Consider the following 10,751-nt stretch of genomic DNA (forward strand, 5'->3'; position numbering starts at 1 on the left):
TCCCTGCTTACCAACAATAATTTACCCTGCAGTGATCTGTTTATTTAAAACAAATCCTAAACACTTTCAGCATCCTTTCAAAGACTTTTTTAGCAGATGCTTAAATACTGTGTCCCAAGTGATGCAGTGCATTTTTTTCTGCCTCCTGGACAGCATCTCCACAGACAAATTCCTGTTAAAACATTTGGTTCATGTCACTGTCAGAGGGGCAGCCCCCCACTCCACATTTTTAAGAAAACACAAGACCACAGGCTTTGTGTCAATCTGCTGCTTTACACATACTATTCCTGCGCTGCTTTACACATACTATCCCTGCTGTCTGCCAAACAAGACAATGCATAAATAGTAGCAATCCCAGGAAGTAGCTTTTAATGTTACTGGATTTACCTGACAGAATTCTTTCTGGGTGCCAGGGGAATCGTGTGCAATCTGAGATGCCCATAGTCTGTCTTCAACTGAAATAATCCAGAAAGATAAAGTATGAAATAGGACCTGGATAGTTAGTTTTTTAAAAAAGGTTGGCTGTTTTCCTTTTGCCATGTATTTCCTGTGAAGAGTAATTCGGCTGCAGTGAGCATCTCCCCTCTAATCTCAGTGAAGTGTGACTTATTTTTGCAATGTGTTTGTGGCTGTAGATTTAAAAGTGATTGAATTGGAATGAAGTGACATAGAAGCTAATCCTCTTCCAACTATAATTAATAGCAAAACACTCACATTTATCCAAAAGCAGGATTGGGTCCAAAATGTATCTTGTGTATCAAAGTTATATGACTGTTCATCTCAAGGCATTTCAATCTAACTACTGTACTGCTGTGACTTGGGAATGCTCCTGTCCTGGTGAGTAGTGATGAAAGCATTTCAATACAAACAAATCAGCATTTTAATAGGCTAAAATCACACGGCATTCCCTAGCCCTTCTGTATAGTCATTGTTCACTGGTTCTATAGTATGCACTGCTTTCTGCCTACCACCAAACAAATACTTGTACTTTGTTACTAAACCAACCAACCAACCATTGACAATATGGACTCTCCCTACATATGGAAACAGACCGCAAATTTTAGTGTGCCACCACTTAAAAATACATAGACTTAATTATACTTACCTGTTCTTCAGAACTTTTTCATCAACAGATTTCAAAGCACACTATCAGCATCACTGTCCTCATGAATGGGAAACTGAGGCATGGGGCAATGAAGTAACCAAGATGCCCAAGGTCATTTAGCAGGTCAGTGGTAGGGTGAGAAACAGAATCTAGATCCCTAGTCCCAGTCACTCCACTGGAGTACACTGCCTTCTTGCCAGAGAATACGCTCTCATTACACTCCACCTAGCCCTGATTCCGCACGATCATTATTATACTCACTATGTTACTGAAGAGTTTTACAAAAGCGTAAACACTGCGTAAGCTGAGGGGTCCATGCTAGTGGAGGCTGATGCAGAAAGCACAGTCAGTATTTGTGAAATTAGGCCTGCTAAGTGCTGCAAGAATCTTCCTTACATATCAATAAAAAAGCATTATCTCAACAGAGCAACTATGAGAAATAAGGATCCTTTGAGCAATGGGTTTGTTTTGGACGCAAGCAAGTAATTACCAATCATTCTGTAACAATGTATAGAGGAGACATGAGAGGGGAAGATGGAGTGAAAAGAATCCAGAAATGGAGGAAAGAGAACAGCTAAGCAGTAGGGCTGTGCGAAGCTTCAGGTGGTGATTCAATTTGGAGGAGATTCAGCCCGATTCAGTGACCGAATCTCTGAATCTGAATCAAATCAGGGGACCAATTAAAAGGTCCAAATTGATTCAAAGCTCTCCGAATCTTCAGAAAAGATTTGGAGAGCTCTGATGATGCGGGCAGTCCCTGGTGGCTGCAGTAGGGGAGCCGCAGCTGACTCCAAGCTGGTAAGTACTGGGGCGGGGGAGGGGGGGGATCCCTGCCAGGCCCCATCCCCTGCCTGCTCTCCCAGCCCCGACCCCAACCCCAGCTCCCCGCATTTTTAAAAAAAGCCCTGGTGCTCACTGGGTGCCGCCGGGCGGGGGGCAATCCCTTTTGCCCCCCACTGTCCCACATTGCATGGGGGGCTCTGCATGAGCCCCTCGACCCTCCCCCCTCCCCCCATGCGTGCCCCACCTGGGCCAGCTCCAGTCCTTTAAGAAAAAAATAAATAAAAGCCCCGGGACTCTCCACTCCTGCAGTGGCCTCAGGGCTTTGGGGGGCTCATGCAGAGCCCCCCATGTGGCAGGGGGACAGTGGGGATCGCCCCCCACTGGCAGGAATGGTGAGTCTGGGGGTTTTTTCCTTAAAGGGCCAGAGCCACAGCAGGCAGGGCAGCCATGGGGGGGCCGCCAGGGGCTCGTGGCAGAGCCCCCACGCAGCGTGGGGGCAGCAGGGATCACCCCCCTGCCTGGCAGCACTTGCTGAGTCGGGGCTTTTTTTTTTTAACAAGTGCAGGGAGCTGGGGCAGGGAGGGCAGCCATTGCCCGGCTGGGAGAGCGGGCGGGGGATGGGCCTTGCTGATTAGGAGATTCCACAGTAGCCGAATTGATTTGGGACAGTGATTCGAATCACAGTCCCCCAAATCAGCTGAATCTGAATCCGAAGCGGATACTAGCCACTTTGCACAGACCTACTAAGCAGTGCTAACTTGCAACTTCTTGGAAAAGCTTGTTACCTTCAGAGAATCCTGTTTGACCCATGTGTGCTTCTGTGATGATCATTTCCTCTGCATATGAGAGACATTCATGCTCAGTTACACATTCACAGCACTACAGGACTGATTTGTCAGTTCAAGAATAACTTAGGTGAAAAGAGCCTTTTACCCGTTGAGTTTAATTCATACTCCTCAATTTTCTTGAGCAGGGTCTTGTCAAGTTTCTCACAATTAGTCTTCAGTGTACTCAGGTTATCTTCTCCCAAAATCCCCTTCTTCTCCATCTCAATCAAAATATCGATCATTGTCTGGACAAGCAGAAAGGCAGTTTTCTTTTAGGGTATGTCTGCACAGCCACTGGGAGGCATGACTGAGGTGAACGTGGGTACACCTGAGTTGCCTGTAATGATGTCACTATTGGCAGCAAAAACCACAGTGGCTCAGACTTTTGGTCTGGGGTGCGCAAGCCCAGCTGGAACCACAGGAACTTAACCTGGGCAGCCAGCCCACGCTGACACTGTGCCACTGTGAATTCACTGATGTTGGTATGCCAGACTATGCCTCCTTATGCCCCAGTGCTATTTCATACCTGTGGAGCACACACTCCTTGGAGACACCGCTTTATTTCTTTCCATAGTCTTTGTTCTAGAAGTTCATCCCATCCTCACAGGTGTTGATACCCCTACCACTGATCAACTGATACCACCCTGTACAACAGCCTGTCCTGGGAACTGAAGCTCAACCATACCAACCTGGACCCACAGGGATGTCCTCTTATATTTATAACTTCTTGCACTGAAATGATCTCCACAGCCTCATTAACTGTACATAAGGCTAACTTGAGAACAGCCACCTCTGGAAAAGCAGTCTTAGAAGTGCGCAGAAATTTAAAAAGAAAGTAAAGATGACCTCACCCAGTGTAAAACCTGCAGAGAACCTCAAGTAGGCAGAATGCCATTACCCAAGGAGGAACCTGGTCACCCTGGTGGTATTCAAATGTAAAACTCCACCCAGCTGATTTCACTGAATGATCAGATGCACTGAAGAGTACAATTCTGGGTCTCCCCCAAAAGACAGCCCCTCCAACAGCTCAGCACCAGCAGAGATAGGACTTGACTTTTTGTTGAACTTTTCTGTCCTCCTTTAATTTCATTTGTAGAGAGTGAAATTAAATATTCAGTCCACTACAGATTGTATGCTTCTGTGTTTGAACTGCTCTCAGTACAATTTCCATGTTGACACTGGCCAAAGAGAGTACTGTCTGGACTTAAGTAGGCAAGATGGTACTTAAAGCACTGAGCTAGGTGGCAGGAGACCCAGGTAGCTTCCTGGTTCTGACACTGACTCACTGCATGACCTTGAGTAAATCACTTAATTCTTATGCCTCAGCTCCTCATCTATAAGACAAGGACACAGTACTCGCCCACATTTGTACAGTAAAGTTAAGGAAGAAAGGTCAACAGCATGGTCAAGTAAAGTCAAAGGATGAAGTATCATTAATTGGCAATCCTTACTGATAACTAGCTGGGTAACTGAAGTAACTAAAATAAATGGCTCTCAAGCATCTGAGAAGGCTGACAGCTATTTGATAGAAAGCTGGTGACGCAAAGACTCTGACTTTGTGTTTCACCCCTTCCTATTGCCCTGTGCTGTCTTGTTCATTTAGCTCCATGTTCTCTCAGACAGAGACTCTCTACTGTACTTGTACAGTGGCTAACCCATAAGGGCCCCATTTGCTCCCTAGAAACTACTACATTAAACATGAAAAATAATGATAAAGGCAGAAGCCAAAGGTCTGTATCCAATTACCAATCCTATCCACCACCAAGTCTCTAGCTTCACCTTGCCAGGGACAACTTGGGATGCTTCTGGGGATCATTCCCTGTTCCATCAACACCCCCTAACAATCCTTTGACAAGTTAAAAAGAATTAAACCACTTCTTACAGTCTCATCATCCAGTTTGCATTTCGGAAGTTCTTTCCTTAAAAGGAACTTGAAGGATTTCAGCTCATCCCTGGATATGTTTTCTGAGAGCTGGAAAAGCAGGTGCCTGGAGACAGAAAAACAGGAAATTGTTTCAATGATTTGTCAAGCAGCCAGGGCTTTCGCTGTATTAAAAATTCTCCTGGTGAGTTACACTAGAGATTACATTCCAAAAAGCATACAGGAGGCAAGGTAGATATGCACCTTTATAAGCTAATTAAATAAGATTATATATAGAGAGAGCACAAGCTTTCATGAACCCAAATTCACTTCATGAAATGCTGAGAGTGATGGCCATGAGTCATGACAGCATCTGGTCAAGTAACCTTGGGTTCACAAAATCTTGTGCTCTAGATACGTAATCTTATTTAGTTAGTCAGGGTAGATATGTAACGGTGTATATCTACCCTGCCTTCTGACCAACTTCAGACTAACTATCGCTCAAGAAAACATGAAAAACATGTAATATGGCATTAGCTTGGAAGGAAACTTGGGTCTCTGAGTCTAGTCCCCTACTTCAGGCAAGGTGCCATGTAATCCCTTTCATAAGCTTTGCAGAGCTCTTAAATTTAAAAGCCAATAGGGTTCTTTTTTTTTTTCTTTTTTTTTTTACTCCAGCCCATGGGAAGGTTGTTTCAGAACATGACAGCTCTAATTGTTGAGTATCTTCTTCCAATCTCCATTATCCCTGGCCAGTTTATGCCCATTTGTTCTTGTGACAACATTTTCCTTTAGCTTAAGTAGTTGGTTTTTAACCTCCTGATGTATTTATAGGCAGCAATCATACTCCTTTCCAGTTTTTGTTTTGCTCAATTAACAACCAAGTTCCTCTGGTCTCTTCTTGAAAACAGGCTCTCCAGTCCCTGATACCCCTTTTCTGCACAAGTTTCAGCCTGCCTACATCTTTCCTGAAGATGAGTGACCTAAATTGTATATAGGCAGGAAAGGTTTTATGGCCCTACCATCTCCCTACTACATCCATATCCAGGTTTCCCTCAGTCATGCAGCCTTGCAGTCCACTGGTAGTACAACAGATTTTTTTTAACTAGATTCAATTCCAGGACAATTTGGAGCTCAAGCAGGATGTCTTCTTATGCTGCCAAATTGAGGTAGTTTTTAAAATCAAGATGTGCTACCCTGACAAAATATATATGTATTTCTATAGGCTCAAGTTTTTTTACTGCAGACTAATTTATCACAACCCATTCTCTGTTTTCAGTGAATGGTGATAACTTTGCAGATTCCTAACATGCTGTAGATAAATATGTTGAGATGTGAAATCAGATTAGTTTACACAGCAGTACTGTTTGTATTGCCAGGTGACTGGAGAGATTTCCAGGTCTGTTTTCAAGCCAGCATACAGTACTCAAAGATCACATATTTTTTCATAGATTGTAGAGTCGGAAGGGACCACAATGGATCATCATGTCTGACCCCCTGCCCCTGGCAGGAAAGAAGACCAAGGTCAGATGACCCCAGCCAGGTGACTATCTCATAGATTTCATAGACATCAGGGCTGGAAGGGACCTCGGAAGACCATCTAGCCTCCTCTTGAAGACCTCCAAGCTAGGTGATAGCACCACCTCTCTTGGAAGCCCATTCCAGATCCTGGCCACCCTTCCTGTGAAAAATTTCTTCCTAATATCTAACCTAAATCCACTCTCAACTAGTTTACACCTGTTATTCCTAGTCACTCCCTGGGGCGCCCTAGTAAACAGCGCTTCCCCTATTCCCCATTGACTTCCCCTAATAAATCTATAGGCGACCACAAGATTTCCCCTCAGCCATCTCTTGTGAAGAGACCATTTGACATAAAGCATAATTCAGCATAAATTTCACCATTCAGCATAAAGTCTGAGGTTTTAAGATAGGCGGTATTCACAGACGTGTGGTCCAGGGGAGGGATTTTAGTCAAATTAACAGAAGGAACCCATACTCCTCCCCTGCAGTGCTTCAGAAAGGTGTAAACAGCAGTTGTACCAAACGCAAGCACTGATCCTAAAATTACTCGGGCTACTGAGCAACATGATAGGCTACCACATGAGTCGCTGCAGGGCACCTTTAAAGAAAGATGCGAGTGGGGCTTGTCCGCCATTATAAAACACCCAGGACAGAAGTGGACACTCACTGCTGCCGCTCTCCAGGGTGGCCCCAGTGCTGGGAGGATGGCCCAGCCCAGGCGCTGCCGCCAGCGTCCCCTTGATCTGAAGCCAAGAGCAAAACTGACTGTGGCCGCTCACCCCTGCACAGGCACCAGGAGAGGCCAATGCACCGGCGGGACATGTACTTGGCCGTGTACTTGACTCCCCGCCCCCAGCGCCACCCACCTGAAGGGAGAGACCTTGGCCCTGCCGGGGACCCGCAGCTCCCGCTCCATTTCCTGGCGGCTGGAGCCCAGGTGCTCGCTCAGGAGGTCGATACGGTGGATGCGGAAGAGCAGCTCCTTCAGGAAGGCCAGGTCGTCCTCGGCCAGCAGGCCCTGCTCCTGCAGCGCCAGGAAGAAGGCCTGGGGCTCCCGGATCGCCTCCTGCTTCCGCAGCGACACGTGCTCCAGGCTCAGGAACTTCAGCGCCGCCAGGTCCTCCGAGGCCAGCGCCTCGCTCAGCCCGAACAGCAGGCGGAGGCGCGCGCCACAGGAGTGGGGGCGCAGGCTGCGAGCTTTCCGACCTCCCGCCCAGGGACGGACCGGCGCGCGCTCAGCCGTGTCTGCGGAGCTTCCTGTCAGGCGGCAGCTCGCTGAAGGCGCGGGGCCGTAGCCAGCTTTCCCTTCACTTCCTCCTTCCGAAGCGCGGGGCTGCGGGGACCGACCTGCCTGCCACGTGGGCGCTGCAGTCCCAGTCGGCGCCACCCCCAAAACTGTCAATGCCTGCAATCGGTCCCGCACATGTCTCCCCAGCCTGGCTCTTAGCAGCTTAACTTGGCAGGCAGTGCTAAAGTTCCCCCCCACGAGAGCTTTTTCCTGCTCAGGGTATCAGCCGCCTTCATAATCATGGTGTCTCATCCCTGCTGGGTGAGGAAGCTCACCAAGACATTCAGCTGATGCTAAAAGGCTCATCCTTCCCCTGCCTTCTGAAGTAAGATGGATTTTATCTGTGTAGGCCAAACTCCTTGCACAGTCCTAAGGATAGACTGAAGCAAGGGCCTAAGTGTTTTGGGGAAAAACGTGCCCACCTGTCCCATTTAAAAAAAAAAAAGAGAGACAGTCCCTCCCTTAGTGTCCAACCTCTTCATCCCTCTGCCCCCATGAGCAGCCTCTGCTAGGGATTGTACCTCACCATGGCATGCAAATTGGTAGACAGCTTTTAGTCTAGAAGGCATCTTGTGAACCTGTTTGGTGCCAAGCACAGCGCTTGTGCAGAATAAGTAACAGCTCCATATGAGTGTGAGTTCATACCACATGCAAAAGCTGCAGTCCCTTCAAAATAAACACTGAAGTCAATAAAAGTTTGCCAGAATAAGTGAAAACCAGGGGGAAGGACTTCAGGATTGAGGGACCTAAAATAGTTAATAACATCACCACAAAAGATCAGACAGAGCTGACAGTGTGTGACTTGTGCTAAGAAACTTGGAAGTAGGGGTGTTTATAGACAACACTTTAAAGCAGGTTAAATAAATGCCTTTTGCACCGCTTTAATGGCATTGCTGTTTGCACATTTGGTGGCATATTGCATGTTGATTCCAGCCGCTGCAGCACATTTGGTGGCGTAATGTGCCTTAAATGACTTTGGGATGCAGCAAATTACTTTGGGGCACTACAAAGTAAAACACCTCTGAGGAGTTTTAGTTTTCTACCATACAGCCGTGAAGGGAAGCACCAGGATCCGTGCGGCTCAAGGTCTGTACAGGCAGCCCATCAGCAGCCCAGGAAGGCAGGTTCCACCGAAGGGAGAAAAAAAAAAAAAGGAGCATGTCTGATCTTCCCCCCCCTGCTGGAGCCTGCCTGCCTGCTCTGTGCAGGGGCCTGGTGCTTCCCTCTGCAGCTGCGGTGTCCCCTGGGACTGCCCTTGCCAGGTGCCTGCAGGCAGGTGCTGCCTGGGGGGGCCACCATTGCCACAGAGGGAAGCATCAGCCCCCGCTTGTAGCTCAGAGACCACTCTGCCTGCCAGCAGCTTGCTCTCCCCTTCCTGCTGCTGGAGAGGCAGGTAAGGATCAGGCTTCAACACAAGTGTACATGACACGGGGGTTTAATTTAGGGAGAGTTAAACCACCGTGTTGTGTACAAATGCCCAAAATGACTAGTTGAGTTCTTTGGAAACTATCTTACCCAAGTGACACCACTATCTTCAGAGGCAGCATAGAGCACCTTGGAAAAAGCACCAGTTATTCTACACCAGTTATTCTAAAGCTAGTTATTAAGCTATTAAACACTTACTTTTATCAACAAGGCTCTCCCACTTCTCTGTCGTCACTGTAATCACCTTTTCCAAACTCCTTGTAAACAGTATTAAAAAATCATCCACATTTTTATGCAACAGCAAGAGGCAAAGCCTTATCTACTTGAAGACTTCCTGGTTGACTGCAGCACCAGGCTGCTGATAGGAAATGATCTACATAAACTGTCAGTTTATTCCTGTAAACAAATTGAGCAGCATTTTTCTAGTCTTTTGGAGGCATGGTATTGAAGATCAAATATTCAGTGACACCATTTCCTTCCCCATCCCCTACTCTCCGAAGTTACTGAAACCCCTAGCATTTTTGTCCAGAATTCCATCAGATTTTAACATTAAAAAATCAGAGGCAGTGTTATGGTGACTTTATCAGGAAATCATTGCATTTTATCTTGTTTTCAATACATGTTGACGCTAGCAGCTTCTGACTCACCAACAAGACACGTTTCAGAGCTTGAATGAACAAGTATCACTAGAACTCACCCTGAGCAAAAGAATGACCTTGAAAACATCCCTGTTTGTTTGACATTTCTTTTCACTCACAAATTACTCATTTCACTGAGCACTCTTTCCACTAAACTGTTTGTTCCTGGAAAACACAGAGTGAATTCTACTCAGAATAGCTACCGCGTATGCCTTAAACAAGCCTTCTAAGTTATTAAAATAATGCTCCATATTGATGAATTAAAAGCTAGGACATTCCATATGTTCCCAAAGCTCATCCCAGGACATCTTACGGAAAAACAGGATATACAGTCTCTTTCAACCTGCCATGTATGGGGTCATACAGATCAGGAGTTTAGGCTGAGGCCAGTGGGACTGATTTATTGTCCAGTCACTTTTATTATTTCACACAACAACTCCTGCAACTCACACTTTAATATGAACATTTTCTAGTAACCAAAGGCCTACCCTGGTTAAGGCATGCCAGTGTCCATAGAAGCAGAGGATTGGAAGAGGCCTCTTGAGCTACCAAGTCCAGTCCCCCATATTGCAGAGAAGAGAGACTTTTGGCCGGGAGGCATAATGATACAGCTGGGCACCTGGGGCATGCTGCCACACACAGGGCAGTAGTGATTTCTGGTTGTCACCATGCTGCTCATTATGCGGCTGCAGCAGCAGCTATATTTTTCTGGTCCGTCCCCCCCATACATCCCCCCAAGTTAGTACCCAGGACACCTGCTCTGGTCCTCTGCCCTAGGTAGTTCACTGTGTGGTACAGATTATTTACTTACATGGTTCTGTATAAGGAGGTGCAATTCTACTTGTGTCAAAGCAGTTACAATGATGTAAAACTAATCAAAGCAAAGGGAGAATTAGACCAAGTTGAAAATAAATGTGCTGGGTGAAACAGCCTTTCACTTACAAAGGAGTATGTGGCACTTCAGCCTCTTTACATAGCACAACTGGCACTAGGGACCCTGGGAATTTCCCAATGTGGTGTCATAATGGTATCTGTTAGAGTAATACAAGTCAGAAAGGTTGGGGGGCAGGGAAAGAAGAGGTATGTTTGTTGAGAGGACAACCACAGTGAACTTGAGGGACTTCCCAAACAGAGAACTGACTAAAAACAGTCTATTTATTATGCACAAAAACATTTTAAACTAAGCACACTTTTCCGTTCCTTATGATCACTTGTAATACTTATCTATCTATCTTGGGGGATTTTATACTGCCATACAGCATTGTAGCATCTGAGCACCTTCCATGTAAAATCAATTACCTTA

General features: G+C 46.3%; 1 protein-coding gene across 1 annotated transcript in view; it reads right to left on the reverse strand.

The window, feature by feature from the left end:
* LOC102384848 (caspase-8-like) overlaps nucleotides 1-7,954 on the reverse strand; it is a 12,283-nt gene extending 4,329 nt beyond the window's left edge. The window contains exons 1-6 of the mRNA XM_025202203.1: nucleotides 7,907-7,954; nucleotides 6,964-7,502; nucleotides 4,598-4,703; nucleotides 2,822-2,960; nucleotides 2,674-2,724; nucleotides 388-455 (exon numbers count right to left, since the gene is read on the reverse strand). Coding sequence (XP_025057988.1) covers nucleotides 388-455; nucleotides 2,674-2,724; nucleotides 2,822-2,960; nucleotides 4,598-4,703; nucleotides 6,964-7,502; nucleotides 7,907-7,954 — 951 coding nt within the window. The remainder of the gene's footprint in view (nucleotides 1-387; nucleotides 456-2,673; nucleotides 2,725-2,821; nucleotides 2,961-4,597; nucleotides 4,704-6,963; nucleotides 7,503-7,906) is intronic.
* Between the last annotated feature and the right edge of the window lie 2,797 nt (nucleotides 7,955-10,751).

The sequence above is a fragment of the Alligator sinensis genome, unplaced genomic scaffold, assembly GCF_000455745.1.
Source record: "Alligator sinensis unplaced genomic scaffold, ASM45574v1 scaffold566_1, whole genome shotgun sequence".
Lineage (NCBI taxonomy): Eukaryota > Metazoa > Chordata > Crocodylia > Alligatoridae > Alligator > Alligator sinensis.